The sequence below is a fragment of the Ailuropoda melanoleuca genome, chromosome 9 (assembly GCF_002007445.2).
Source record: "Ailuropoda melanoleuca isolate Jingjing chromosome 9, ASM200744v2, whole genome shotgun sequence".
Taxonomy (NCBI): Eukaryota; Metazoa; Chordata; class Mammalia; order Carnivora; family Ursidae; genus Ailuropoda; species Ailuropoda melanoleuca.
The window spans coordinates 103,354,916-103,381,527 of NC_048226.1; the positions used below are offsets into that span (position 1 = coordinate 103,354,916).

Below are 26,612 nucleotides of genomic sequence, written 5' to 3' on the forward strand. Positions count from 1 at the left end.
CCCCCCCCCCCCCCCCCCGCCCCCGCCGGCTGGGCTCCAGGAGGGCAGGGCATTCCCCAGGATGTGAGGGCTGCCTGTTGAGGCCTCCCTCTGCACCCCGTCTAGGTCCTGCCCACCCATGCCTGGCTGTCCTGGGGGAGTTCATACCTTCTTGGCCCCAGTCAGGGCCGCCTTCTGCAGCTTGTGGTAACAGTACTTGGCGTATGTGCTTATCGCCACCCCTGGAAAAGAACAGGTGCTGGTTGGCTTGGCGTGGACGTGGGGGGTAGAGCATCAGGAGGGGTGAGGAGAGGCAGTTGGGCCGGCCTGGCCAGGCTCCTGCCTACCACTTGCCTGGGGGCAGTGGGTCCTCACACTCTTACATCCTTTAGAGCAGAAACCCACGTGAAGAGGCAAGCGGCACTTCCCTCACCTGAAGCAGCCAGGCTTGGGAAGTAAGGCCTCCGCCTGCCCACCTGCGCTTCCCGCTGCCAAGAAGGACAGGCTGGGAGTGAGGCTCATTCCCTTTGACAGGTCAGGACACGGGCCCCAGGGCCTCCAAACCCCATGTTCCCCTTGCAGGCTAGCCCTGGGGAGTCCCTAAGAAGGGTCATTTCCACAGGCAACAGGGCCCCCTGCCTTGGGCCAGTACTGGGGAGTGGGCTTTGGGCTAGCTGGACAACAGGCCCAACTCTCCTGTAGCCCTGCCTCCAGCTGGCTGGGAGAGAGGCCTCAGCCTGCAGAGCCCCATCCCTCCCAACGGAGGGCAGCAGTTATGGAAAGGGAGACCGAGGGGATGGGTGGAGTGTGGAAGGAGGGTGAGCACGGAGGGGATGCCCCACGTCCTGAGCCTGGGGGTCAATGGAAGGCCCACGACACGGAAAGACACCTCTGGGTTCTGCCCAAGGGCTGAAGGAGGCAGGGAGAGGACTAGTCTCCTTTCTCAAGGGAGGGGGCTTTCCTAAAACTCGGCCCCTGGCAGAAGTTCTGGCTGGTGGTCATGGAGGGATGGCCAGGGTGGCATTCTGAAGGCAAGGACCTCAGGGACCTTGGCCAGGAGGTTCTCCAGATACAGAAATAAGGGGAAGGAGAGAGAAGCAAAAGGGTGGGGGGAGAGGCAGCGGAGAAGGAGATCCCACACAGGGTGGGTCTGAAATGTGTGTGGCATCCTTCCTGGCCCGGGCAAGGCAAGGGAAGGAGAAGCAGCAAGAAGACCAAGAACACACAATGAGATGAAGCCCAGCGGAGCGATCCAGCCCAAGGTGCCACGGACCCACAGAGACAGAAAAGCTGGAGGGTGTGCCTCCAAGCTCAGAACTGGCCCCCTCTCTGGAAGACTCTGCCCCTGCTGGGCCCATCTGCCCCAGTGCCTGCCTGCCAGAGGGCGGCCGCTAGACCCAGGTCTCAAATCCAAATACCCCAGTCTTCTTTTAAAGGAAGCAGTTTCCTGTGGACGTCTGAGCACGTGGAGGTCCTTGGACCCCAGCGTAAAAAACATAACCATGGCTTAGCCCATGAAAATCTTTTCATTTTGAATGATCACAGAACAGTGTTACCATTTTAAGTGGCAAGGGGATTCTTTTTTAGAGTAATCAAAGTGAAAGCCAGCATTTCTTATTCTCCCTGGAGAGTCTGTTCCAACTCCTGGGGGTCCGCAGACCCCCGGCAGAGTCCTCGCTGCAGCCTCTGCTAGCAGCTCAGGACACAGCACCTGGACCTGTCTGCCACAGGCCTACCTGGCCTTCCTCAGCAGTAGGCTCCTGGGGCCTGGAAGGCAAAGGGGCCTTGGGCTGCCCACTGGCCACTAGGAGCCCAGGAAGCACCTTGCAGCAAGGAGCAGGCTGCAGACTGGGGGTGTGCCTACCCCTCCCTTGGGTGAGTGAGCCCTGACCTCCTGTCTTGGGGGCCTCTCCAGCAGACTGTGATCTGAAGATCCTGGGCCTGCCACTCTCGGTTGGTGAACCCGGTCACGAGGCAGCCTTTCTGGGCCTTAGCTTCCTCCCCCATAGGATGGGGACAGGGATGACACCGACCACCAGTACTCGTGAAGGGCTGACCCTGGAGTATGGTGCACAGCTCAGCAGACGGCAGCTGCCGGTATCAGCTTTTGTGGGTGGACAGGACTGAGGCTGTGTGAGCCAAGTCCCAGGAGCGCCCCTTCACCCTGTACTGCCACGAGCGTGGCTTCCCGGGCCTTGGCTGTGGGATGTCTGCTGAGTGCCTGGGAGGATGTGCAGTTCCTATGGCCAGCCCAGGGAGACCCTCACGATGGTGTGGGATGCTCTGCTTCAGGCCCACTGACCTGACTGAGCCTCACCAGGGCATACCCATACCCACTCTTATAGGTGGGGAGACAGTGGCCCACAGAGGGACCAACAGAAGCAGCTCTCCCAGTCTATGCTGCTGCGCCAGGGGTCCAGGCCTGCCCTGGGGCCTTAGTGCCCCTGAGCCCTGGCTTTAAGCCTGAAAAGTTGCTGGGTGTGGCCAGAACCTACCACTGCCACCTCTTGGTGCTGACACTGGGGTCCTGGGGCTTCTAGCTCCCTCCTCACTACCCAACACTATCTTGGGCTAGTGTTCTGCTCAGCCCCAGGCCAGGTCCACCTCCCTGCTGCAACCTGACTCCCGCTGCAGCTACCCCCTCTTGCCAAGGGCAGTGTGCAGCTAGACAGCTTCCCAGAGGAAGGGGTGTCGAGGTTTAGTGGTTATTAGAGGACGAGAAGTGGGGCACGTTTGGAGAATGAGGTGTATGTTCCAAGGCTGGAGGTAGTGCCGGAGGTGGGGTCAGGGCTGGTCCCAGAGCCCTGGTGCTAGGAGGGGACGCTGACACAAGAGCAGTGAGACCACCAGCTCCCTCAGCAGGGAGGGCACAGCCCTGGGTTAACAGGGGTTCCTGGAGCTGAAACAGTGGTTGGGATGGAGGTGTGGCTAGGGCCCAGGGGAAGGGCAGGGCTGGTGGGGGAAGCTGGGAAATCCCTGGGGTCCCACCAAGGAAAGAATGCCAGGCTCCACTCCTTGCCCCAGGGTGGGGTGGGCTGGAGGTCAGGTCTGGGGACGCAGTTGCCCACAGGGCACCTCCTCAGCAAACACTCACCTAGGGTGTGTTTCCAGCAGGCCTTGCCCAGTTTGTCCTCACACCCTTCCCCACTGAGAGCCCAGTGTGCAAGATGGAAATTGTTCTGAGCACCACGGAGAAAGGCACAGGGCAGGTGTGGCCTCCCACAGAAGCCCCTTCAGTGACCTGGGCCTCCGGACGGCACAGAAGCCCACAGGCCTGATGGTTAGTGCCACCCCACCAACACCCCTTCCAGCCCAGAAGCGGTTAGAGAAAGGAGGCCAGGCGGCCTAGGCCGGAGAGCAGAGCTGTGCAGACACAGTGCACAGGGGCTGTGGGGAGAGGCCCTACCATCCGGTTCCTCAACATAAGGCTTGGGTTTCTTTCTCAACTTGGACTTCTTCTTAGTGTTCCTTTCCAGGAGCGCTTTCATATGCTGCGTCACTGGGGAGCAAACAGAGCCATGAGGACCACAGAACACAACGCCAGGAATGCATGCCCACGTGGGTCCCAATGTGGCTGGCAAGGAGGCCCCTGGGCCTGCTTGGGGCTGACCCCAGTCAGCTGGGAAGGCACTGCACCCCTGCTGGATTCCTCAAAGGGAAGCAGGGCTGTGGCCAGTGCGCACCTGGGACTGAGGAGAGCCCAGCCCAGGAGTGCTGCGGTGTGTGTACCCATACAGATGTGTGGCTGTGTGTGGGAGCAGGTCTGGACCACGTGGCTGGGGTAGGTACTGGGGCCCTTCTGAGCACTGTCGACCAGAAAGCTGGCTCTCCTCATGCGGGAGGTGGGCAGGAAGATGCAGGGAAGGGCAACGGGGAGGAGATGCTTCTGACCCTCTGGGGCTTCAGGAGCCCCCGGCCCGGCCATCTGGCTCCTGAATGGCCACGCTCAGGGGTCCCAGGCTCCTGAGCCGAGCTGGAGGCGTGGAGCGACACGGCAGGCGTCTCAGACTGATCTGGGCGTGACTCCCACTCTGCACAAAATAACTGAGCACTGGTGTCAGGGAGCCCTTCATCCCCCCGCATCCTGTGCTCTCTGGGAGTGAGTCTCTACACACAGCCCATGCGAAGGCTGGGAGCTCTTCTCTGACAGTGGACCATCTACGCAAACTATCGGTTACTTTTCTGCACAGGAGATCACTGGCCTATCTACTGGAGCGTTTACTCTTATCAGTACGGACTTGTGGATGCATCATTTTACACTGTGGGTTATAATCCAACACAACTTCATTTTCTGCTCAAATGGCTCCAGCTTCGGCCACTGGGGGCCCTTTCTGTTGGCTCCTGTGTCCTGTGACACACTCTGCCACCCCCACCCCCCCAGCCCTAGACTCAGCTGTTTCTCCAAGGAGCCCTGGTTCCCTGAATGGAAAAGAATAGCAGAAACCAAGATCTGGGGGTGAGGTGTGCTCACTGCTACTGGGGTGCTGACAGAGCCAGGACAGATACATTTGTGTACTACCCCTGTATATACACTTCCCCCAAATAGCCCCACACCAATGCCTCCACCTCTGATTTGCCACCACAGGACGCTCTAGTCTCTTCTTGCTTGTCTGTGACTGCTGGGTCTTTTCCTTCTCTTAACGGTGTCTCTTGGAGAGCAGATTTAATTTCGTTCAAGTCCAATGTCTCCGTGTTTTTCCCTCGTAGATAGTGCTTTTACAGTCACACATAAAAACCTTTGCTTAACTCAAGAAAAAATTTGTGTTTTGTTCTAGTTTTAAAGTTCTAGGTTTTATATTTTGGTTTATGATCTATTTTGAGCTAGTTTTTGCATACAGCACAAAGTATGGTTTGAAGCTCATCTCTGCATTTGGACATCCAGCTGTCCCAGCACCATCTGAGGAAGGCACTGTCCTTTCTTCACTGAAGTGCCTTCGCATCTCTGTGTAAAACTAACGGACTACATATGTCTGGACCTAATTTTGGACTCTGTTGTGTCCCACAGATCTACTGTCTACCTTCACGCCAACGTCTTATTCTCCTGGCTGCTGTAGCTTTATTACAAGACTTGAAGTAGGGTAGGGTCAGTCCTCCAACTTCGCTCTTCGTTTTCAAAGGTTATCTTGGCTATTCTAGGTCTTCTGCATTTTCTATGGATTTTAGAATCAGTCTATTAATTTCTAACTTAAAAACAAACTTAAGATTTTGGTTAGGATTGAATTCATACATCAGTTTGGGTGGAAGTAACGTCTCGACACTATTGAGTCGTCTGATTCGTAAACATGGTACTTCTCTCCATTCACTTAGGCTTTCCTGACTTTTAGTAATGTTTGGGAGTTTTGAGCATAGAAGTCTTAGATAGCTTTTGTCAGATTTATCTCTCAGTAGTATATTTTTAAATGTTACTTTGGAATTTTTTCTTTAAGATTTTATTTCAAAGTAATCTTACACCCAACGTGGGGCTCAAACCCACGATCCCAAGATCAAGAGTCTCATTCTCCACCTGCTGAGCCAGCCAGGCACCCCCAGATGATATTTTTAAAATTTCCATTTCTAGTAGTTTGTTGCTATTACGTAGAAACACGATTAACTTTTATATATTCGTCTTGCATCCTGCAAACTTTCTAAACTCACTCACAGTATTTTTATACATCCCACAGAAGATTGTGTGGCCTGTGAATAAAGACAATTGCACACTTCCTTTCCAATCTGGATGCCTTTTATTTCTCTTCCATGCCTTTGCACTGACTGGCCCTCCAGCATGACACAGAGTTGATGCAGTGGGGCTGGAGGTCCTTGCCCTGTTTTCGATCTTGGGGGAAAGCATTCAGTCTTTCCCCATTAAGCATGATGCTGGCTAGAGGTGTTTTTTGTTTTAACTGTGGTAAAATATAAACATAGAAATGTAGCCATTTAACCACTTTTAAGTGTATAATTTAGTGGCCTCTAGTATATTCACAATGTCATGCAGCCACCACCACATTTATTTCTAAAATTCTTACATCACCACAAACAGAAACCCTGTACCCATTAAACAAAAACTCCTCATTCCCTCTCTCCCAGCTTCTGGTAACCTTTAATCTACTTTCTGTCTCTATGAATTTGCTTATTTTAGATATTTCATAGAAGTTGTACAGTATTTGCCCTTTTGTATCTGGCTTCTTTCACTTAGAATAACTTTTCAACGTCTCCCATGTTATTACATGTATCAGAACTTTATTCCATTTCATGGCTGCAAAGTATTCCACTGTACTGACAGAGCACATTTTGCTTATTCATGCAACTGCTGGACACATAGGTTGTTTCCACTTTTTGGCTACTGTGAATAATGCTGCTATGGACATGGGTGTGTAAGTATCTATTTGAGTTCTCACTTTCTGTTCTTTTGGGTACTGTAGGGTTTTAAAAAGATATTTGCCTTTTGTCAGTTGAAGAGGTTCCCTTCTGTTCCTAGTTTGTTTAGAATTTTTATCAGGAATGGAAATGTTGGATTTTTGCCAAATACTTTTTCTACACTTATTGGGATGACCACATGGTCTTTCTTTTTCACTCTGTTGCTATGGCAAATTACACTGGTTGATTTTTTAATGTTAAACTAACCTTTCATTCAGATAAACTTCACTTATTCAAGATGCATTACCTTTTTTTTATATTGTTGGACTCAATTTGCTAAAACACTGTTAACAATTTCTGCTCTATGTTCAGAAGGGATACTGTCTGCGCTTTTCTTTTTTTGTAATGTCCTTTTATAATTCTGGTATGGAATGAATTGGGAGATATTCCCTCCCATTCAATTTTCTCAATGAATGTGTAAAGAGTTGCTATACAAACAATGAACTGTTTGGTTAAATTTACCGGTGAAGCCATTTGGGCCTTTAATTTTCTTTGTGGGAAGGTTTTAAATACCAATTTAATTCCCTTAATAGCTGCATGTTTGTCTGTTTGTTTGTTTTGTTGTTGTCTCTTATTGAGTATCTTTGGTAGTTTGTCTTTCAAGGAATCTGTCCATTTCCTCTAAACTGTCAAATTCACTGCATAAAGTTGTTCATCTTATTATTCTTTGACATTTGAATCTGTAGTGACATCATCTCTCATTCTTGATATTGATAATTTATGTTTTCTTTTTGTCCTGATCAGTCTGGCTAGAGATTTATCAATTTTATCAGTCTTTTCAAAGAATTAGCTTTTTATTTCATTGATTTTCTGCCGTTTTTCTGTTTTCACTTTCACTGATTTCTACTCTGATCTTCAGTATTTTCTTTCTTCTGCTTGCTTTTAGTATAATTTATTTTTTAAGTTTCTTAAAATAGAAACTAAGGCCACTGATTTGAGCTCTTATTTTAGAATACAGGTATTTAGATGCTGTGAATCTCCCTCTAAGAACTGCGGTGGCTGCATCCCACTATTAATGTTTTCTTTCAATTCAAAATACTTCCTAATTTCCCTGTAGGTTTTTATTTGACCCATGGGCTACTCAGTAGTATGCTCTTCAGTTTCCAGGTATTTGTGGATTTTCTAGATATCTTAGTGTTACTGATAACTGATTTGATTCTGTTGTGACTAGAAAACACACTTTCTATGATTTGCCTTTTTAGCATTTATTGAGACTTGTTTTATTGCCTATTTTGAAAACGTGGCTGGGATTTGAGTCCAAATGCTCTGGGTCCAGAATCTATGCTCTCACCTACTCTATGGTAGCTGCTTTGTTTCTTTAAACAGACTTTTGACTAGTCCTTTTGTTTTCAGCTTCAAGATCACACACTTCCCGAACCACTGCTAGAGGCAGCTGGCTCCACCCACTCTGGAGCTTTTAAAGGTTTGCCACCTGGTTCAGCTTCTTAGCTTTGTCACTGTCTGCTTGGGATCCACCTCTCTTGGTCTGCCAAGTCAGCTTCCTGCCACTTGTCCGTGCAGTTTTCAGCTTCCAAAACATAGTGTTCATTCTCTTTGTCCTTGAGGGCTTTCCTTATTTTTATTGTGGTAAAATATACGTAAGATAAATTTACCATTACAACCATTTTTCATTGTACAGTTCAATGGCATTAAGTGCGTTTACTGTCGTGCAACTATCACCACCCTCCATCTCCAGAACTTTTTCATCAGGCTAATGGAAATACCATAGCCATTAAACAACTCTCCACCTGTCCCTCCCCTAGCCCCTGGCACCCACCATTCTTTCTGTTTCTATGAATACGAATATTCTAGGGACCTCTTAAGAGTGGACTCATACAGTATTTTTTGAATTGAGTATAATGTTCTCCAGTGTCATCCATGTTGTACCTGTGTCAGAATTCCCTGCATCTTTTTAGGCTGAATAATATTCCATTGTATGGATGGACCACATCTTATTTATCTATTCATCCACTGATGAACACTGCGGCTGCTTCCACCTCTTGGCTGTTGTGAATAAACCGCCATGAATCTGAATGTACAAGTATCTATCTGTTCAGGTCTCTGCTTTCAGTTCTTTCCGGTATATACACAGAAGTACAATTGATGGATCTTATGGTAATTCTATTTTTAATTTTTTGAGGAACTGCCAAACTGTTTTCCACAGCGGCTGCACCGTTTCACATTCCCTTCGTTTTATTTTTTCCCTCTCCTTTAAAAAATTCCTCCCCTGTTCATTTAGCAGGACTTCAAGGTAGCGTCCAAGTAAATGTATGTGTTCCATCCGACACCTTTACGTGGAAACCCCGAGTCTTACTGAACACATGAACGGTGAAGGAAACTCCTTAGGGTCTGCACCCCTCCACAGTGCTGCTGCATGGAGCATGCGGGACAGCTGCAGTCTGACGTCTGCTGAAAGCCTGCGAGGGAAGTCCTAAGGACACAAGCTGTGAGAGCACCCTTCTGGTGGCTGGCACAAAGGTGTGGCCATGTATGAGACAAGGCTAAGCTGGGGTTCACTGCACTGGCGCCGTGGTCCCTTGCAATGGTGACTACACGGCAGATATCACACATGTGCTGGCAGATGAAATCAAAGATCTCTGAGGCTCAGGCAGGCAGCATGGTTCAGGCTGCAGCGCCACTCGGGAGCTAGGCTCAGCTCTGCCCTTGCCAGTGACCCTGACACAGGCTGCAGTTTCCTCTCTCCAAGCACAGGCTCCTCCCTTGTGGGCTGATGGGACCTGCCTTCCTGACTACCAGCCAGCACGCCTGTTTCCTGATGTGCGCAAGGCCTCTCCTCTGGCTCAGCACTGAGGAGGGCCTACAGCAGATGCCTACACAGGAATGGTCCTGGGGTTGGTTTCTGGCTGGAAGGGAGCCCTGTATCATATATGTGAGATCAGATCCCACAGCCTAGAAGCAGGCTCCTGTTGGTGGGACCACACAGACCCAATCTCCCTCTGCGGGCTGAGAACATGTGGTGCTCTGAGACCACCTGGGCCTCCCTCAGGGTGGGCAGATGTTCAAAGCCACATATGTCCAGGCTGACCACCAATTCCCTCATATACTCCAGCCCTATCCCCACGGTGCAGACCCTAGGACAAAGGCCCACAAACCTCTGTGCCATGAGGAGTGTCCTGCTGGGCCCACCACAGGGCCTGGAGCTCAAGCTCCCCACTCCCCATAGGAGCCCCACCTGGCGGGCAGGAATGGCCCCAGGAGCCTCTGGCCTCTGTCCATTCATTGCTCACTCACCTTTCTCCTTAGCGAGTGCTCCCTGAGGTCCCAAGGGCTATGTGCTAAGCAGTGGACACACACTTTAAGGCCTCTGAGGAACAGGCTGAAGCGAACCATGAAGCTAACAGGGGCCCACCTTGTCCTGGAAAGGCCTGAGAAGAGTGAGGCAGGTGAGGCAGACCCAGGTTGCCCATCAAGCTGCATGTTTTCCATGCTGGGGAAACACCTGGGGAGACCCATCTGCTGTGTTCAGTGACCCTGCTTCAAAAACCACATGCCTCAGTTAGGGGCGCCTGGTTGGCTCAGCTGGTTGAGCATCCGACTCTTGGTTTTGGCTCAGGTCATGATCTCATGGGTTGTGAGATCGAGTCCCACGTTGGGCTCCGTGCTCTGCGGAGAGTCTGCTTGAGGATTCTGGCCCTCTGCCCCTCCCCCAACCAGGTACCTTCTCTCTCTCTCTCTCAAAATAAATAAATCTTAAAAACCAACCAACCCCCAAAACCACATGCCTCAGTGGAAATCTCACGGCTTCTGAGATCTGTCACCGAACGGCTGATGTGCTGGATGGTGCCTGTGCTTGACACACTTTCCGGAAGCTCCCCCGCTGCCCTGGCAGCTGCAGCCCCCATCACTGTGTGCACACACCCTGGCCCCACACACCTGGGCTGGGGCAATGCCCTGGCCAGATCAAGGTAGACAGTCATTCCCAGAGAGGAGCCTGGAGAGCGTCTGAGTGTATATATTTGCACACCTGTGTGTCAGAATGCTGGTTCCATGGCCAAGCCCTGTGGACACCCATGACTGTCCGGGTAGTGCACAGCCTGCGGCAGATGCAGGTGTTGCCTATGGCCCTGTCCCCACGCTCTCCCTGCGTGGCACAGGACTTGTGCCAGTTGCACAGGCACCGTCTGCTTAGCTGGGCCATGGCCCTGAGTCCTCCCCAAAGCAGGCCAGGTTTGGGACCACACGAACCTGATGCATGGCTTTCAGGAGCCCTCGGCAAAGTCTGGCCCCACACTTGGCCCAGGGCAGCCATCAGCAGGTGGCTACCCATGCTGCTCCAACCTCTGACTTCTTGGGGTGGCTCAGGGCCAGGTCAGCAGCTTGCAGTGCCCCGATGGCCTGCTGCTCTGGTGCTGGCTGATGCATGCCTGGGTCACCACGCTCCTCCCTGCTCTCAGGAGCCCTGCTCCAGGACCCCCCAGTCTCTTCCCCACCCACAAAAGATGGCCTGAGCCTGACTGGGATGACGACCTCTCCTGGCCACGGTATGTCTGACAGCAAACACAGTAAGTACACAGGCACAGTAAGTACCTTCACTAGGCAGAATGACCAGGTATGGAGGCCTCAGCAGAGTGGATGCCAGCTGGCTGAGACATGGAGGCCAGTCCTCATCTATCCCCCTCCTCTCTGACCTGTTGGCCTGTGGCTGGGGACCCTGTTCCAAGATTGCCTGTCATTCTTCTCAGAGCTTCAGTGGCAAGGAGGGGCTCCCTGAGGACCCCACGTCCCAGTGGAAACCTGGGACATGGCCCTCAGAGGACATATGTGTCTGCTTGGTGGTACTGTGCCTTCCTCCACACACCTGCTGCCCGTGCAGACTGGGAAGCTCTTGCCACAGCCCTTCCCTGAGCTGGTAGCAAAGCCCAGGGTGCCAAGGGGTCTCGCGCACCAGGCCTTACCTTTGGTGTCGTTGACGGGGTCCATGTGCCGGTAGATGTAACCCTCCAGGTAGGAGTGGAACTTGGGTGTGGGTGGGAAGAAGGCCAAGCAGATGGCCATGAGCTCCCAGCCGCGGGCCAGGCTCTCGAGGCGGAAGTTCTCAGTGGTCTGCCGGCACAGCTGGATATAGAGCTCGTCCCGCAGGCCCTGCACGCTCCAGCCCTTGGTGGCTATCTCCAGGGCCACATGTAGTGGGTCAGCCTTGGCACGCCGGTCACCCATGTACATCTGGATCAGTTTGAAGATCTCACAAGCCTCCTTCTTCACATGGCGGTCACTGGTCACAATCATGGGCTTCTTGATGGACTCACTGCTCCAGGCCAGCATGTTGGCGATGGACACCTTCCGCCGGAAGAGCCCCTGTGTGTGCGTGTTGAAGTGCTTGGAGGCCCAGTTCTCGATGTCGGTCTCTGAGGACGGCTTGCGCAGGGTGAAGGTGGGAAACACACAGCTAGCGCTGGGCATGACGCTGCGGGCCTGCCGGCTACTCTCAAACTGGGCACAGGAGCCGAGGTCCTCAGACTGGGAAGGACAGAGGGGCCATGAAGGGGTGTGGGCTCCACCTGACCCAGCCAGGAGAGAGGTGTGGCCTCCCCTGCTGGTTGTGAGGCTGCTGGGGGAGCTTTGTGCCTCATTACGCTCTACCTACCTCATAAACACATGCTAGGTCCTCGCCCAAGGCTGGGGAGAAGAACCCACAGAGGCCCTTCTTCCAACCTTTACCCTGAGGGCTAAAGGAAGCGCCCTCTGTATTCTTGCACCTTAGGGTCGGTAGTGGTGGTGGGGGATCATCCAGTGCAGGTCTGGGGGCGGGAGGAAGCCACACGTATGTTTCCTTGGCTTTCTGGGCTGACCAGCCCCAGGTGGGAAGATGCTAGGGGATGCTGCCCTCTCCAGGTAGGGTGCCGGGACCCCATGCATGGCGGAAGGGCACTGCCTCCTGCTAGCCCTGTCTGGCTTCTGCTAGTTCTCTGAGCTCTGAGGGTGAGAAACAGATGAAAAGGGCAGCAAAGTTCCCTGAGATGCAAAGCTCCACAGAGAAACGAAGACGTCTCTCCTGGTCCAATACAGTGCCTGCCCCTCCCCGTCACAGAGCCTTACCCTTCCGACAAAGATCCCCACATGGGACTATGGGCACAGTGAGGCTGGGCAGTGGCAGGGCCAGCCTGCAAGGGGGCTAGGATGCTTCCCACAATGCTGGGAAGGGGAGGTTTGTCCCAAGCCCCCTCCCCACCTCCCTAATGTCCTCAGCACAACCGTACAAGGCATCACTGGGGTAACAGCTTGGCTTGGACAGAAACGCTGCTCTGAGCTCTCCAGCCTGGAGGGGCACTAAAACACCCCTGCTCAGGGACACTGGCCTCCCAAGGTTACCGGGCCCTTGGGCAGGTCTTCCCTGGTGGAGCTGTGGGAGCCCAACACGGGGAGGCCCTCTGGCCATTCATTGCCAACTCTTAGCAGGTGCCAGGGCAGACCCTCAGCCCTGGCTTCATGCAGACTGGTGTGAAAGGTCAGGGGGTCAGGAGGTGAGAACTAGGACACTGGCCCACACAAAGCTCCAGCACATGACCCAGACAGAAGATGCACATGGGTTCAGAGAGCCTGACTGATGCCCGTGCCTGGCGCTGACCAGAGAGGACAAGGCTTCTGCTTTGGCTCCAACTGCAGCATGAGGTCCTGGCCCCAGGACCCTCTCCTTGCTGAAGAGCAGCACCTGTCAGAGCACCTGCCACTCCACCTGCATAGCTCCTCACATGAGAGCCCGTTCACAGATGGGAGAACAGAGGCTCAGGGGCTCAGTGGTTGGGTGACTGCCCACCTGTTCCCCCCGACTTCCCTGCATCCATGGCCTGGATAGAGTCAGTGTGCGGCCTCTGACCAACCAGGTGACCTGCCAGCAGCTGTCCAGGCCTCACCAGGAGCTGAGTGCTGTGCCATGCCTGGGGACCACCACCTGCCCCACCTCTGCCCAGGGACCCTGGCAGCGCCTCCCTACCTGTGAGGGGTGAAGGTAGGGCTCTGGCGAGGCCAGGTTGGTCTGCACGGAGACGCTTTTCTCGAGCAGGATTTGGGGGAAAGCAAGCCTCTCCAAGGCGCCCCTCTGCCAATGCTTGCTCTCCTGCTGGGCCAGCGCCTCGTCTTCACTGAAGGCCCGTACCACCGGCCCAGGCATGGGCAGCGGCACAGCCCCATCGCTCTCGTAGCCCGAGCCGTCCTGCTGCGAGTCCCAGCTGCCTCTCTGCTTCATGTGAAAGTGGGCCTGCTGCGCCTCCCAGGCCAGCCGTGCCTGCGCCAGGAAAGGCTCGGCCTCGCCCGTCTTGCCCTCTGCACGCTTCACCGGGGCCAGGCTGGGCCCACACGGAGGCCGCTCCTCGGCCAGGGGCTGCTCACCGAGGAGGTCACGGTCCCCGGGGCCTTCAGTGGACGAGGTACTGGGGGCATGGCACAGGGAAGGGTTCCTGCTCTTCCTCTTGCGTGTGCCGGGGGAGTAGCCCGTTGAGGACATGGTGTCCTGTTGGCTGGACCAGGACATGGTGTCATCTTGGGCCTGGGGCAGCTGCACGGGTGGCTGGGTATGCCGTAACTCTGGCCCCTCCATGCTGCTGTAGTCCCCGGAGGAGACCCCCAGGCGCTGATCCCGCAGCAGGCAGGGGCTGGGCTGCAGGGGGAGTGAGCCACCTCCAGGATTGGGTGCATACTTGTGCCTCGGGCCCGCACGCAGCTTGGGACTGGAGCCGGCCTGCTCCACGTACACCAGCTGCCGCACGTACTCCTTGCCTGCAGGGCTGTACTCCAGGCTCAGGAAGCGCTCGGGGCACTTCTGCCTGGTCAGCACCAGCTGCTGGTAGGGCGAGGCAGAGCCCTGCTTGGGAGACTGTGGGAAGGGTGGTGGCTTGCGGCCTGGAGACCGCTGGGGTGAGCCAGCCTGGTAGCCCCCGCCAGCCTCGTACTGGACGTCCATGGGGGGTTCGTCATATATGGGGGCCTGATACTCCACAGGGGGCTCCTCGTAGAGGGGGGGCTCATAGGCGTAGCGTGGGGAGGAGGGCTGTGAGTCGCTGGTGGGCTTGCGTGGCTGGGCCAGCAGTGGGGAGCAGCTCCCTAGCTCAGCCCTCTTCAGGAAAGGCGAAGGCCGCCGCTCAGGGAAGAAGACAGGGCCATCAGAGTCCGGGGCAAATGTCTGTAGGCTGGGCGAGTGCTGCCCACCCGAGGGTCTGCGGGAGCGGCTGCCAGGCTGGCTATCGAGGGCATAGCCATTGCCCTGGGAGGAGAGGAAGCTGGGCTCCCGGTCTGCAACTTTGATGAGCATGCGTTCCTTGGTGCCCGAATTCCACCGAAGCGACGAGGTCCTGGGGGGTGGGGACAGGCACAAGTTACCTGGGGGAGGTCCTGGGGGATGGGGACAGGCACAGGTTACCTGGGGGAGGTCCTGGGAGGTGGGGAACAGGCACAGGTTACCTGGGGGAGGTCCTGGGGAGTGGGGGACAGGCACAGGTTACCTGGGGGAGGTCCTGGGGGGTGGGGACAGGCACAGGTTACCTGGAGGAGGTCCTGGGGGGTGGGGGACAGGCACAGGTTACTTGGGGGAGGTCCTGAGTGGGGGACAGGCACAAGTTACTTATTGGCGGGGGGGGACGGAAGTCTGGACCAGCTACCAGCCTGAACCCATTACCGACTGGCCTCGGCCTCACGGGTGTCTGGGGTCAGGGCCCAAGAGGCCTGGTCATTTCTCAGTGTTCTCACCTCCCAAATGGGGGCTGCAGGGTTCAGGGGCCTAATACTTGCTGGGGGGCTCCCTGTAAATGGCCTGTCCACCCTTCATTGCTGGGGCCCTGACTCCTGGGCAGTGCAGCCTAAGTAGCTGCCCTCCTGTCCTCACATAGCTCCCCTGCTCTGGTGCCCATCTTGACACTCCCTGCAAGGGTGGGCGTGCGTTGTGTGTGTGTGTGTGTGTGTGTGTGTGTGTGTGTGTCCTGTTTGCACCCCAGCACCAGGCATAGAACTATTTCTATAACAGCTGGGGGTGGCCCTCCCAGAGGCCTAACTCTGGATTTGATAGGGTTATTTCTCTGCAGGCCTCACTCCCGGGTCCAGCACCTGCCTGTGCTCCTACAGGGCGGTGGGCCACCTCTCACCCCTCAGCATCTCAGGTCCTGCTTTTCAATCACAGAGGGTCCTGTGAGCTCCAAAAAGTCTGACTCCCCTCCTGTGACTCTGCCCTCACACATAAACACAACACTCTGTACCTGGGCATAGATGGAAAAACTGGTTTTTAGAGCAAGACTGAGGGGAAGTACAGAGCTTTCCCTCATACCCCCTACCGCGATGCATGTACAATGTCCCCATCATCATCATCCCCACCAGAGTGGTGCATTTGTTACAGTCGATGGAGCCACACGGGCACACGGTCATGAAGCATCATCACCCAGCATCTGGTTGACCTCAGGACTCATTCCAGATGCCGGACCTTCTGTGGGTTTGGACAGACGTGTAACGACGTGTATCCACCAGCAGACCGTCGTACCGGGTAGTCTCACTGCCCTAGGTCCTCTGTGCTCTGACTGTCCCTCCCGCCCCCCACGCCCTGCAACCACTCGTCGGTCTCCACGGTTCTGCCTTTTCCGGAACGTCGGAGACTGGGAGTCACACACGGTGGAGCCTTTCCAGACTGGCTTCTCTCACTTCGCAACGTGCGTTTCGGGTTCCCCCGTGTCTTTCCACGGCCGAGAGCGCATTTCTATCTAGCGCTGAATAACATTCCGTGGTCCGCAGGGGCCGCGGTTCACGTATCGGTCCGCCTGCTGAGGGCGACTCGGTTGCTTCCAGGTGTTGGTGATTCTGAACAAAGCTGTTACATACATCCACGCACAGGTCTTGGTGTGGGTGTAAGTTTTCAACTCTTTGGGGTAAATTCCACGGGACACGGTTGCTGGAACACGTGGCAAGAGCAAGTCTAATTTTGTGAGAAACGTCCACGCTCTCCTCCAAAGTCGCTGTACCGGTCTGCTCTCCCGCCAGCCACGGGTGAGCTCTCCTGTCGCTCCGCGTCCTCACCAGCATGTGTCGTCGGCGCTCTGGATTTTGGCCATTCTAGCGGGTGTGTCATGGAATCTCGTCGTTTTAATTTGCATTTCCCTGATGACATATGATGTGGAACATATTTTTTAAAAATTATGTTCCGTTAGCCACACACGGTACATCGTTAGTTTTCAATGTCGTGTTCCACGATTCACGAGTCACGTACAACACCCAGTGCTCCTCGCCGCGCTGCCCTCCTCAATACCCGTCACCCTTTTACCCCCTCCCTCCACCCCGTGGAGCGTCTTTTCTATGCGTATTCGCCAGCTGTATATCTTGTTTGAGGAGGTGTCTGTTAAGGTCTCTGGCGCAGTTTTTATCTGTGTTGTCTCCTCACTGTCGAGTGTCAGGAGTTCTTGGTATATTTTAGATAACAGTCCTTTATCACATGCAGCTTTTGCAAATACTTTGTCCCAGGCTGTGACTTGTCTTCTCATTCTCCTGCCACTGTCTTTTGAAGAGCAGAAAATTTTAATTTTAATGAAGTCCAGCTGATCAATTCTTTCTTTCGTGGATGGTGCCTTTAATGTTGTATCTAAAAATCATCACCACATCCAAGGTCACCTAGGTTTCCTCCTATGTCATCTTCTAGGAGTAAGTTTTGTGCTTTACATTTGGTCTGTGACCCATTTTGAGCTAATTTTTGTGAAGCGTGCAAAATCTGTGTCTACATTCATTTTTTTACACGCGGATGTTCAGTTGTTCCAGCACCATTCATTGAAAAGACTATCTTTATTCCACTGAATTGCCTTTGCCCCCTTGTCAAAATCAGTTGACTGTATTTTTATGGATCTATTTCTTGGGTCTCTACTTTGTTCCACTGATCTATTTGTCTGTTCTTTGCCAATACCACATTGTCTTCATTATGGCAGCTTTACAGTAAGTTTTTTTTTTTTTTAAGATTTTATTTATTTATTTGACACAGAGAGAGCGAGCACAAGCAGGGGGAGCGGCAGACAGAGGGAGAAGCAGGCTCCCTGCTGAGCAGGGAGCCCGATATAGGACTTGATCCCAGGACTGAGCTGAAGGCAGATGCTTAACTGACTGAGACGCTCAGGCGCCCCTGCAGTAAGTCTTAAAATCGAGTAGTATTAGTCCTCCAACTTTGTTCTCCTTGAACACTGTGTTGGGAATTCTGGATCGTTTGTCTTTCCATCTAAGTTTTAGAATGAGTTTGTTGATATCCAAAAATAACTTGCTGGGATTTTGATTGAGGCTGCATTGTATAAAGTTGGGAAGAACTGACATTTTGACAATATTGAATCTTCTTGTCCATGAACATGGGCTATCTCTCCGTTTATTTAGTTCTTGATATCTTTCATTAAAGTTTTGTAGTTTTCCTCATATAGATTTTTTTTAAAAGATTTTATTTATTTATTCAACAGAGTTAGAGACAGCCAGCAAGAGAGGGAACACAAGCAGGGGGAGTGGGAGAGGAAGAAGCAGGCTCATGGCGGAGGAGCCTGATGTGGGGCTCGATCCCATAACGCCGGGATGACGCCCTAAGCCGAAGGCAGACGCTTAACCGCTGTGTCACCCAGGGCGCCCCATCCTCATATAGATTTTGTACATATTTTGTTAGATTTATACCTATGTATTTCATTTTTGGGGGTGCTAATGTAAATGGTATTATTTTCAAATTCCACTTGTTCACTGCTAGTATACAGGAAAGCAACTGACTTTTGTAAATTTACCTTGTATCCTGCAAACTTGCGTAACCACTTACCAGTTCTAGTTTTTTTTTTGTCAATTCTTTAGGATTTTCCACATAGGTAATTTTAGACTGAAATTCTGAAGAAAAATTGTAGAGATCATTTGAGGCTCTGGTTTTATTTTTGTTTCTGACAGGCACCCAGGGAAAGGGCAGATAACCTGAATTCCATCTGGGACTGAGCTGACCAGAAATCAGGCTTAGGTTTGAGGGCTGGTCCATTTATGGCTCATCCTACTCCTGGGTATAGCCTTTCAGGAGTCCAAGTGGAAACATGCAATGTTAACTAGGGCTCCTTTTTGTGGCCTCAACTCTGATGTTTGGAGCCATGGAACCACCCGATGGTCAGCTCAGCTTCTCAGCCTCTCAACTGTCCTGAGGGAGAGGCAGTATCATGTGTGTGCTTGGCCACACTGACCCCTCCTCAGCCTTCAAGTCTTCACTCCTTAGTAGATCTCTGATGACTTCAGGACAATTTTGTCTATTTTCTTCTCTGTGTGCAGGCTGGTCTCAGGTAAGTTAATGCAGTGGTAACTGCAAAAGTGGAAATCCAAGTGTTTTAAGAAACCAGTTGTATGGTTTGGCACCTCTGCCCTGTCCTCTGATTGTTGCTAGCCCTTTCTTGCACAAGGTCATGACTTCCATTTACTGGGGTTGGGAGAGGCAGGCCTTAGAAAACACGGGCTGGTGATGTGAGACTGGGTTGAGAGCATGAGGGCCCATGGCAGCTGGGAGGCAGCCTACTCCAACAAGCCAGGTGCATGGCCCACTCAGCATGGCCCGGATCCAACCCTTCCAGTTGACAGCGATGGCCAGCAGCTCAGTCTCACTGTCCTGAGGAGAAGTCAGAGAGTGGCAGGACTTGGGATGCAGGCTCCCATTCCTGGAAACTCTGTTCCTGGTTGTTGGAGGCAGAGTGAAGGGTGGCACTTAATGTGTCAGGGGCCAGCAAACCCTGAGGACTGGCTTGGGAATCCAGAAATCTGGGACAGGACTCCAGCATGTTGCTCCCTGGCCGTGGGCCTTGGGAAAAATCACTTACCATCTCTGACTCAGTGTCCTCATGTATTCTTATGAGGACTAAGTCACATAATGCATGTATGATTAAAGTCCTTAGCTCAGTACTGACATACAGGAAACACTAAGCAAATGTAAAGCGTTTTTTTTGCACTTTTTTCCACCACACAGCAGACAGTGACCCAGCCCTGGTGCCAGGGCCCCTGCAGGGGCTGTGAGGTAAAGAATGATCCTTGCCTGGTGAAGGGTGCTGAGGGCTGTGGCCCAAGGAGGCACCTTGTGGCCTGTCAGTTGTGGGCCATCAAAACTGTGCTGTAGGATGAGGAGGGAGGGAAAGAGTGTCAGGGTCAAGAGCACATGAGAGGCCAGCTGGTCAGATGACATATCTGTTCCAGGAGCCGACAGCAGTTCCATCTAGTCAGGGCGGAAACGAGAGCGACCGAGGCAGGAGAAAGGCAGACCCATGGCCTTACCCTCCAGCATGCAAACAATGCCCCTGGGCTGAGGGGCAATACTTAGCACTGCAGCATTCGTGTGCACTGAGCACCCCAGCAGAAGTCAAGGCAGGCCTGAAGCCCGTGCAGGAACCTCTGACTCACGGACTCCAAGTCACCAATGGGAATATGGGCCCCCAGGGCCCGGAGATGGTCCTCGGCCATGGAGAGTAGGAGCCCAGCAGCCAGGAGGGCCCTACCCCCGACAGGCTTCACTGTGCAGCAGCTTTGGCAGATTCAGCTCTCAGCCTCAGGCCAGGCCTTTCCACAGCCCCATACTCTGTGTTCCCAGCTGACCCCACTGCTCTGCCCTTCTTCTGGAAGCTCTCTTTGAAGCCCTACATCCAGTTTCCAGGGCCTGTTGTCTCCCTCCTGTGCGTCCCCCCCACCTCTGACCACTGAGTGGCCACATGGCCCAGCTGCCTGCAGCCACTCTTTCTACCCAGTCTGACCTCCGGGCCTGCCCTCAGACCTGTCTCCATGGTTCCCCAAACCCAGGAAGCCTGTCCCCACCCACGCTTTCATTCCCCATCAACTCTACGAGGGTGGAGGTACCCAGGCAGAGTCACGCCTGTCTCTACATAAAATGGGATGACTGCTTGATCTGGTTGTTCAGTGACTCTTTAAAACCATGAGAAGGAAGAGAACCTTCCATGCACTGGAAATGCTGGAGACAGGCAAGCAGGGCAGAGGCGGGTGTGGAAAGGGCAGGAGCAGGCAGAGATGGCTCCATTCAGCTCAGAGTACTTCTCCGTGGCCTCTTTTCAAAAGGAGAATGGAGAGCACCTCACGAGACTGAAGTCGGAGGGACTGCTGTGCTGCCGTCCCCAGCAGGTGGCTGCTATGTGCGCGGACGCCCGGACTCTGCACTGAAGCTGGTGAGTGGAGCTCACAGAGCTCTGTGTGCGGACGCCTGGACTCTGCACTAAAGCTGGTGAGTGGGACTCACAGAGCTCTGGGCGCGGATGCCCGGACTCTGGACCAAAGCCGGTGAGTGGGACTCACAGCGCCTTGCTCATGTGGAAAAGAAATCGTACACCTGAAGTTCTGTTTGAAAACAACTCGAACTACACAGCCCTCCGACTGCCCGGAAACCTAGCCCACCGATGCACCTTCATGCCTGGAGTGGATGGGCTGTCTACCAGGCATGCCCCTGACCTGCTCAGGGACCTGACCAGCACACAACCTTGGGTGGGCAGCACAAGCCACCCTAGATAAGCTATTTCCTGCTTCCCCTCCTCCTCACAGACCCTGCTGACAGTGTGGTAGGGAGAGGGAGTCTCTTCCCTAGTCTGTCCATACACTTTACCTTCCCGTTCTTCCCACTCTGGCTGGGCGAGTGCCTTCATTTCTAAAACTACAACATGTCATTCTCATATGCAGCTCAGGTGGCACCCAGGACAGCAGGGCCAGGGCTGCAACAGGCCACCAAAGACCAGGTGGGCACGTGTACCCTATAGGGTGTGGGGGACTTTGACAGGCAGCCCACTAGAGCACTGCTCAATCCACAGGAAACACCAAGTCTGAGGGCCTGCCCTGACCTACCCTCACCGGCAGCAGGTGCACTAAGGGCCCACCCAGCCAGCCGTCTGCATCCCACTTTACTGAGGACACGGAAGCACAGGCTACAAAACACGCCCACGGTCACACACCCACCCTGGTGGACCCAGGCTCAGATTCTATTTCATATCAACAAACCCAGTTAGCCTTTCCAAGATCGATCTTTAAACTGTCTGAACAAACCACCAAAGGCCCCTCAGGTCTTCAAATTGCTCCCTAACACTTGAATCACTCCCGTTGGTCTGTGCTGAGGGCACCTAGGCCACCCAGAGGCACAGCGCCCAACCTATGAGTTGGCTGAGGATGGCCCCAGCCCAGTCTGACAGATGCTGTGCCCTGGGGTCCTGAGGGTCATCTCTGGAAACTTGCAATACCCTGCAAGGCCAGCCCAGGACCAAGAGAAGCCAGTGTCCACGTCCTTCCTTACGATGAATACCAGTCTCCCCAACTTCACCTGGGAAGCACTCTGCTGCAGCTCCAGGGGAGAATGCATGCTGGGGGTCCCCCAGGAACTCACTCCCCTATTAGGAGCAATGGGCTCCATGGCTCCCCACACTAGGCAGTGACAAGCTCCTTCCAGCTTCCTTTCAGCTGTCACATGAACCTAGGGGCCACTCCAAAGGCCTCTGCCCAGGTGCTGGCGGCCCCACAGCCTCTCCCCATGTTCCTCTCGCCGGTACAGGACCCCAGCAAGCTGCTTCCTGTTGAGCCAGAGTCTTCTCCAGCTCACCCAAGAGCTGCCAGGAAAACCCCCCTCAGGTCAGGACGCAGGACCCAGCGTGAGCCAGTGGGTCCTACCTGTAGTGCAGAAGCCGGCCATCCACATTATAATCCCGGTAAATCTCACAGTCCTTCTCAAGGAACACTCCTGGTGGTGAAGAACTGGAACATAGCAAAAGGAAAAAAAAGACAAGAGCATAAGTGTAATAATTTAAAAATACAGTACATTCAAAATAATAACCCTTTCACTTTTAAGAATATAAATGTCATTCTTTTAGTTTCTCAGGAATAACGCCAGTGTCCAGCCCACAAATCTATCCCCTTCATCAGGTCAAAGGGGTATTTCCTCTGCCCTAAGCCTGCCTCACTGCACGTGGCCTGGACAAAATGCACTGGAGACCCAGGAGGGACAGCCCCACGGTAGCCCTGTCCAGAGGCTGGGGCACAGGCAAAGACATCGAGTGCTCCGTCCTGGATTTTAGGAGCTCAGATGCCTTGGAACTGGGGCTTCAACTCTAAGGCCATAGTGATGGGGTTAGTGAGAACCATGACTTTGACCAGATGACCTGAGAAGGAAGCAGTGTTGAAAATACTCTCATGGCAGGGAGGGGTGCGCCTGGGTGGCTCAGTCAGTTGAACATCCAGTTCTCGGTTTCGGCTTAGGTCATGATCTCTGGGTCGTGGGATCAAGCCCTGTGTCAGGCTCCACGCGGGAAGTCTGCTGGAGGCTCTCCCTCTCCCTCTGCACCTCCCCCTGCTCTCTCTCTCTTAAATAAATAAATCTTAAAAAAAAAAAAAAAGACATACTCTCATGGGGATGATAAGCTTCTTAAAAGGGGTGTGTGTGGAGCACAACAGGCACTCAGTATCTGGGAAGTAAATTAGTGATTATCTTGGCAGATGTTCAAAGACGTGATCAAATTACTGTCTATTTATGGTTTAAAAATTCTCAGTAATCTAGAAGTGAAGGAAAATTTACTTAACTTGATTAAGAATACCATATTAAATTCAAGGCCTTCATAATATTTAGTAGTAAAAGGCTGAAAGCATACTCATTAAAATCAGAGTGAGAACGCATACTCTTACCACCAGTATGTCATACTTTTGGAAATGCTAGTCAATGCAACAAGACAAGAAAAAAAAGGGAAGAGATTTAAATATTTGAAAGAGATAAAATTGTCATTAGTTGTGAACCTAGAAAAAGTAAAGGAATCAACGGAACAACTACTAAAGGTATTAGGGAGACTTGTCATGTTGTATCACCTGCATCAAAGCTCTTCTGTGTATTAGCAGAAACTCGTTAGGAACAAAGTTCACCTTCATCACAGCAATAACAATCAGAAATAAAATAAAAGTCCAAGCATAAATTAAAAAGGAGTATGTTACATGCATATGAATAAAACTATAAATTTTTATTAAGGTACATAGAGGAATCTGAATACATACAAGATTCCTTGGACAGGAAAACTCAATAGTTACAAAGATATAACTTCAAAATTGGTTAATACTGTTAATGTAATTCTAATAACACTTCCAATAGGAAGGAATGTTTTTAGAACTTAGAGTGTTTGGAAAATTAACTCAAAAAAATAAACAAGAAAAAATAAGAAAAGTTCAGAAACTGTAATGGGAGAGATAATTTTTACCATTAGATACTTAGCAAGTACACTGGAAACAAATCACGTGTCTAGCAATGGGAGCTCATATTCACTCAGTATTGTTCGTACCGAGAAAGAGACCGCTTGTGGAAATACTGTTGTAGTATTTTTTCTTTTTAAAAGATTTTATTTATTTATTTGAGGGGGGGGGAGAGAGAGAGAGAGAGAGAGAGAGAGAGAGAGAGGGAGAGAGGGAGAACATGAGCAGGGGGAGGGGTAGAGGAAGAAGCAGACGCAGGACTTGATCCCAGGACCCTGGGATCATGACCTGAGCCGAAGGCTTATGCATAACTGACTGAGCCACCCAGGCACCCCTGTTGTAGTATTTTCAAAACTGCAAAGGTAAACGCCAGAAAACTGAGAGATAGCATTTAGTGGGTTTCAAAATTTTTTTTCTATGTAACTATACGTGCATTGCTTCTCTAATAAAAATGTTATTTTAAAAGTTGAATAAGTGAATGGCTAATGTTAGCACTGGCTGGCGGTTGGTGTTTTCTAACACATAATCACGCTGCGGAACAAACAGCTAGAAACACGAGAAACGATGTATTACGCCAACGCATCTGTGTGATACCTACATGTACACCTACATCAGTTCGTGCATCCCTCCTTCTCCTGGCTGGCCACCAACAGATGACAGAGCTCCTGCAGATCTGGGAGCACCTGGCTGTAGACCAGAGTTGCAGCCACAACCATGTATATTCCCTGTGTTCACAGGGGCTTTGTCACGTGTACCCAGGCCAGGCTGGTACACAGTTCTTTCTTCAAAGCCAAAACCAACACAGTTTTTCCACCACCAGATTGCCACCTTCACCTCCTGGAGGTACTCCTTTTGAATTCTATGCTGTCACAGTCCCCTGGGCCCTCAGGGGCCCTGACACTTCTTTCTATTTCCAACTCCAGCCACCAGTGCCTAGAACTGTCACCTCTCCTCCAGACTGCTGCCAATCCACTGATGAACCCACTCCATGCTGGGCCTGGGCTGGGGGCAGGGATACAAGGTGGGTGAGGCAGACCCGCTTCTGCTGCCAGAGCTCACACTCAGTGCGGGGCCACAGGGAACGAACCAGAGCTTCGGGCAGCTGCAGGAGCCAGACAGGGAGAAAGCCCAGGAAGGGAGGTCAGGAACAGCTCTCTGAGAGGGGCGTTTGGGCAGCAAACAGAGCAAATCGGAAAGTAGACAGACGGACCTCAAGGGGGATGAACCTGGCACCTCCCAGGACAGAAATGAGGCCGCTGTGCTAAGGTGCAGTGAGCGGAAAGGGAGGTGCGGGGGGGGGGGCTGGAGGCAGGTAACACAGGGCCCTCTAGGTGGGCCACATGGAGACCCTGCCAAACTACAGCCCCTGGGCCAAGTCCAGCCTGCTATGTATGTTGTTCAGCCTGTTTCATGGGCAAAGAATGGCTTTTATTTATTTTTAAGATTATTTATCTATTTATTTGACAGAGAGAGAGACAGCGAGAGAGGGAACACAAGCAGAGGGAGTGGGAGAGGGAGAAGCAGGCTTCCCGCCGAGCAGGGAGCCTGATGCAGGGCTCGATCCCAGGACCTTGGGATCACACCCTGAGCCGAAGGCAGATGCTTAACCGCTGAGCCACCCAGGTGCCCCAAAGAATGGCTTTTATATTTTAAAAAAATGTTGGGGGGGGCGCCTGGGTGGCACAGCGGTTAAGCGTCTGCCTTCGGCTCAGGGCGTGATCCCGGCGTTATGGGATCGAGCCCCACATCAGGCTCCTCCGCTATGAGCCTGCTTCTTCCTCTCCCACTCCCCCTGCTTGTGTTCCCTCTCTCGCAGGCTGTCTCTATCTTTGTCGAATAAATAAATAAAATCTTAAAAAAAATGTTGGGGGGCGCCTGGGTGGCTCTGCGGGACACTCAGTTATGTAAACAGTGGTGCCAACTGCAGACTTCACCTGCTCTCCTGGACTTTGCCAGAAACAGAAGCTAAATATCCTGGCACACCCTACCACACAGCGGCTCCACGGTAGAAACAGTTCACTGCCATTTTCTTAAACTCTGTGCTGAGACTGAGATTTTCTGAATGTGAAAAACCTCTCTGAACCACTATGATCAAACACTGAATGACTGAATGTATGTGTGGTTCATTTTTTTTTTTTTGTTTTTTGGGGGACAGATTTTATATTTGTTAATGAATTCAAACTAAAATTATAAGGCAAACATCATTTATATGTAAAACTTAGACTGCAGTAAAGTCATTTTGATGACGAGCAATGTCTGAGTCACAAACAACATCAACTTGCTTTATCCATGTCCCAGGCTGTCAAAAGTTAACATAAGAAGCGAGATCTCCATTCCCACAAATTTGCAGCAGACACATTTTCCAAAATCAACCCGCAGTTCCAGCAGGGCTTTCAGACCTTGACGCACGTGCCAGTGCAGGAGGAACTCCCAAGGAGATTTCATCTCACCCTAGGCAGGGTTAGTCATCTGCAGTGTCATGCATGCTAAAAGGCAAATATCAAGTGGAAAATCTAAGAGAATTTGTAAATGCCTTCCAAGTGATGCTCATGGACTGATAATCAGTACTTAGCAGTACCTATCTGTGTAAGAAGACACTTTCAAAGACAAAATACGTAAAATCTCATAAGCCTCAACAGATATACATCTCCAACCGCTGTGGAGGATGGTGCAGAGCAACTGCCTTCGATTCCTCAGAGCAGCCCTGCTGGCCTTCCTGCTGTTCCCTAAGCACATCAGGAGCTCTCCCTGCTCAGGACTTTTGCACTAGTGCTTCCTCCGCAGGAACGGCCTCTCCTCGGATCTGACACAGTATGACCTCACCGGACTCAGGGTCCTGTGGACGATGAACTGTAAGTGAGGAGAAAATTTAATCAATCAAAGCTGACACAGAATTGTCAGTTAGTAATTGATGGAATTACTAACAAGAACATTAGTTTTTTTTTTAAGATTTTTTATTTTTATTTATTTGACAGGGATAGAGACAGCCAGAGAGAAAAGGAACACAAGCAGGGGGAGTGGGAGAGGAAGAAGCAGGCTCATAGCGGAGGAGCCTGATGTGGGGC

At 52.2% G+C, this 26,612-nt stretch overlaps 1 protein-coding gene across 1 annotated transcript in view; it reads right to left on the reverse strand.

Moving 5' to 3' along the window:
* Positions 1-26,612, reverse strand: part of ARHGAP39 (Rho GTPase activating protein 39) — a 55,284-nt gene that overhangs the window by 4,098 nt on the left and 24,574 nt on the right. Inside the window, exons 3-8 of the mRNA XM_034668545.1 lie at positions 21,988-22,071; positions 13,325-14,678; positions 11,289-11,850; positions 3,386-3,478; positions 148-221; positions 31-34 (exon numbers count right to left, since the gene is read on the reverse strand). Coding sequence (XP_034524436.1) covers positions 31-34; positions 148-221; positions 3,386-3,478; positions 11,289-11,850; positions 13,325-14,678; positions 21,988-22,071 — 2,171 coding nt within the window. The remainder of the gene's footprint in view (positions 1-30; positions 35-147; positions 222-3,385; positions 3,479-11,288; positions 11,851-13,324; positions 14,679-21,987; positions 22,072-26,612) is intronic.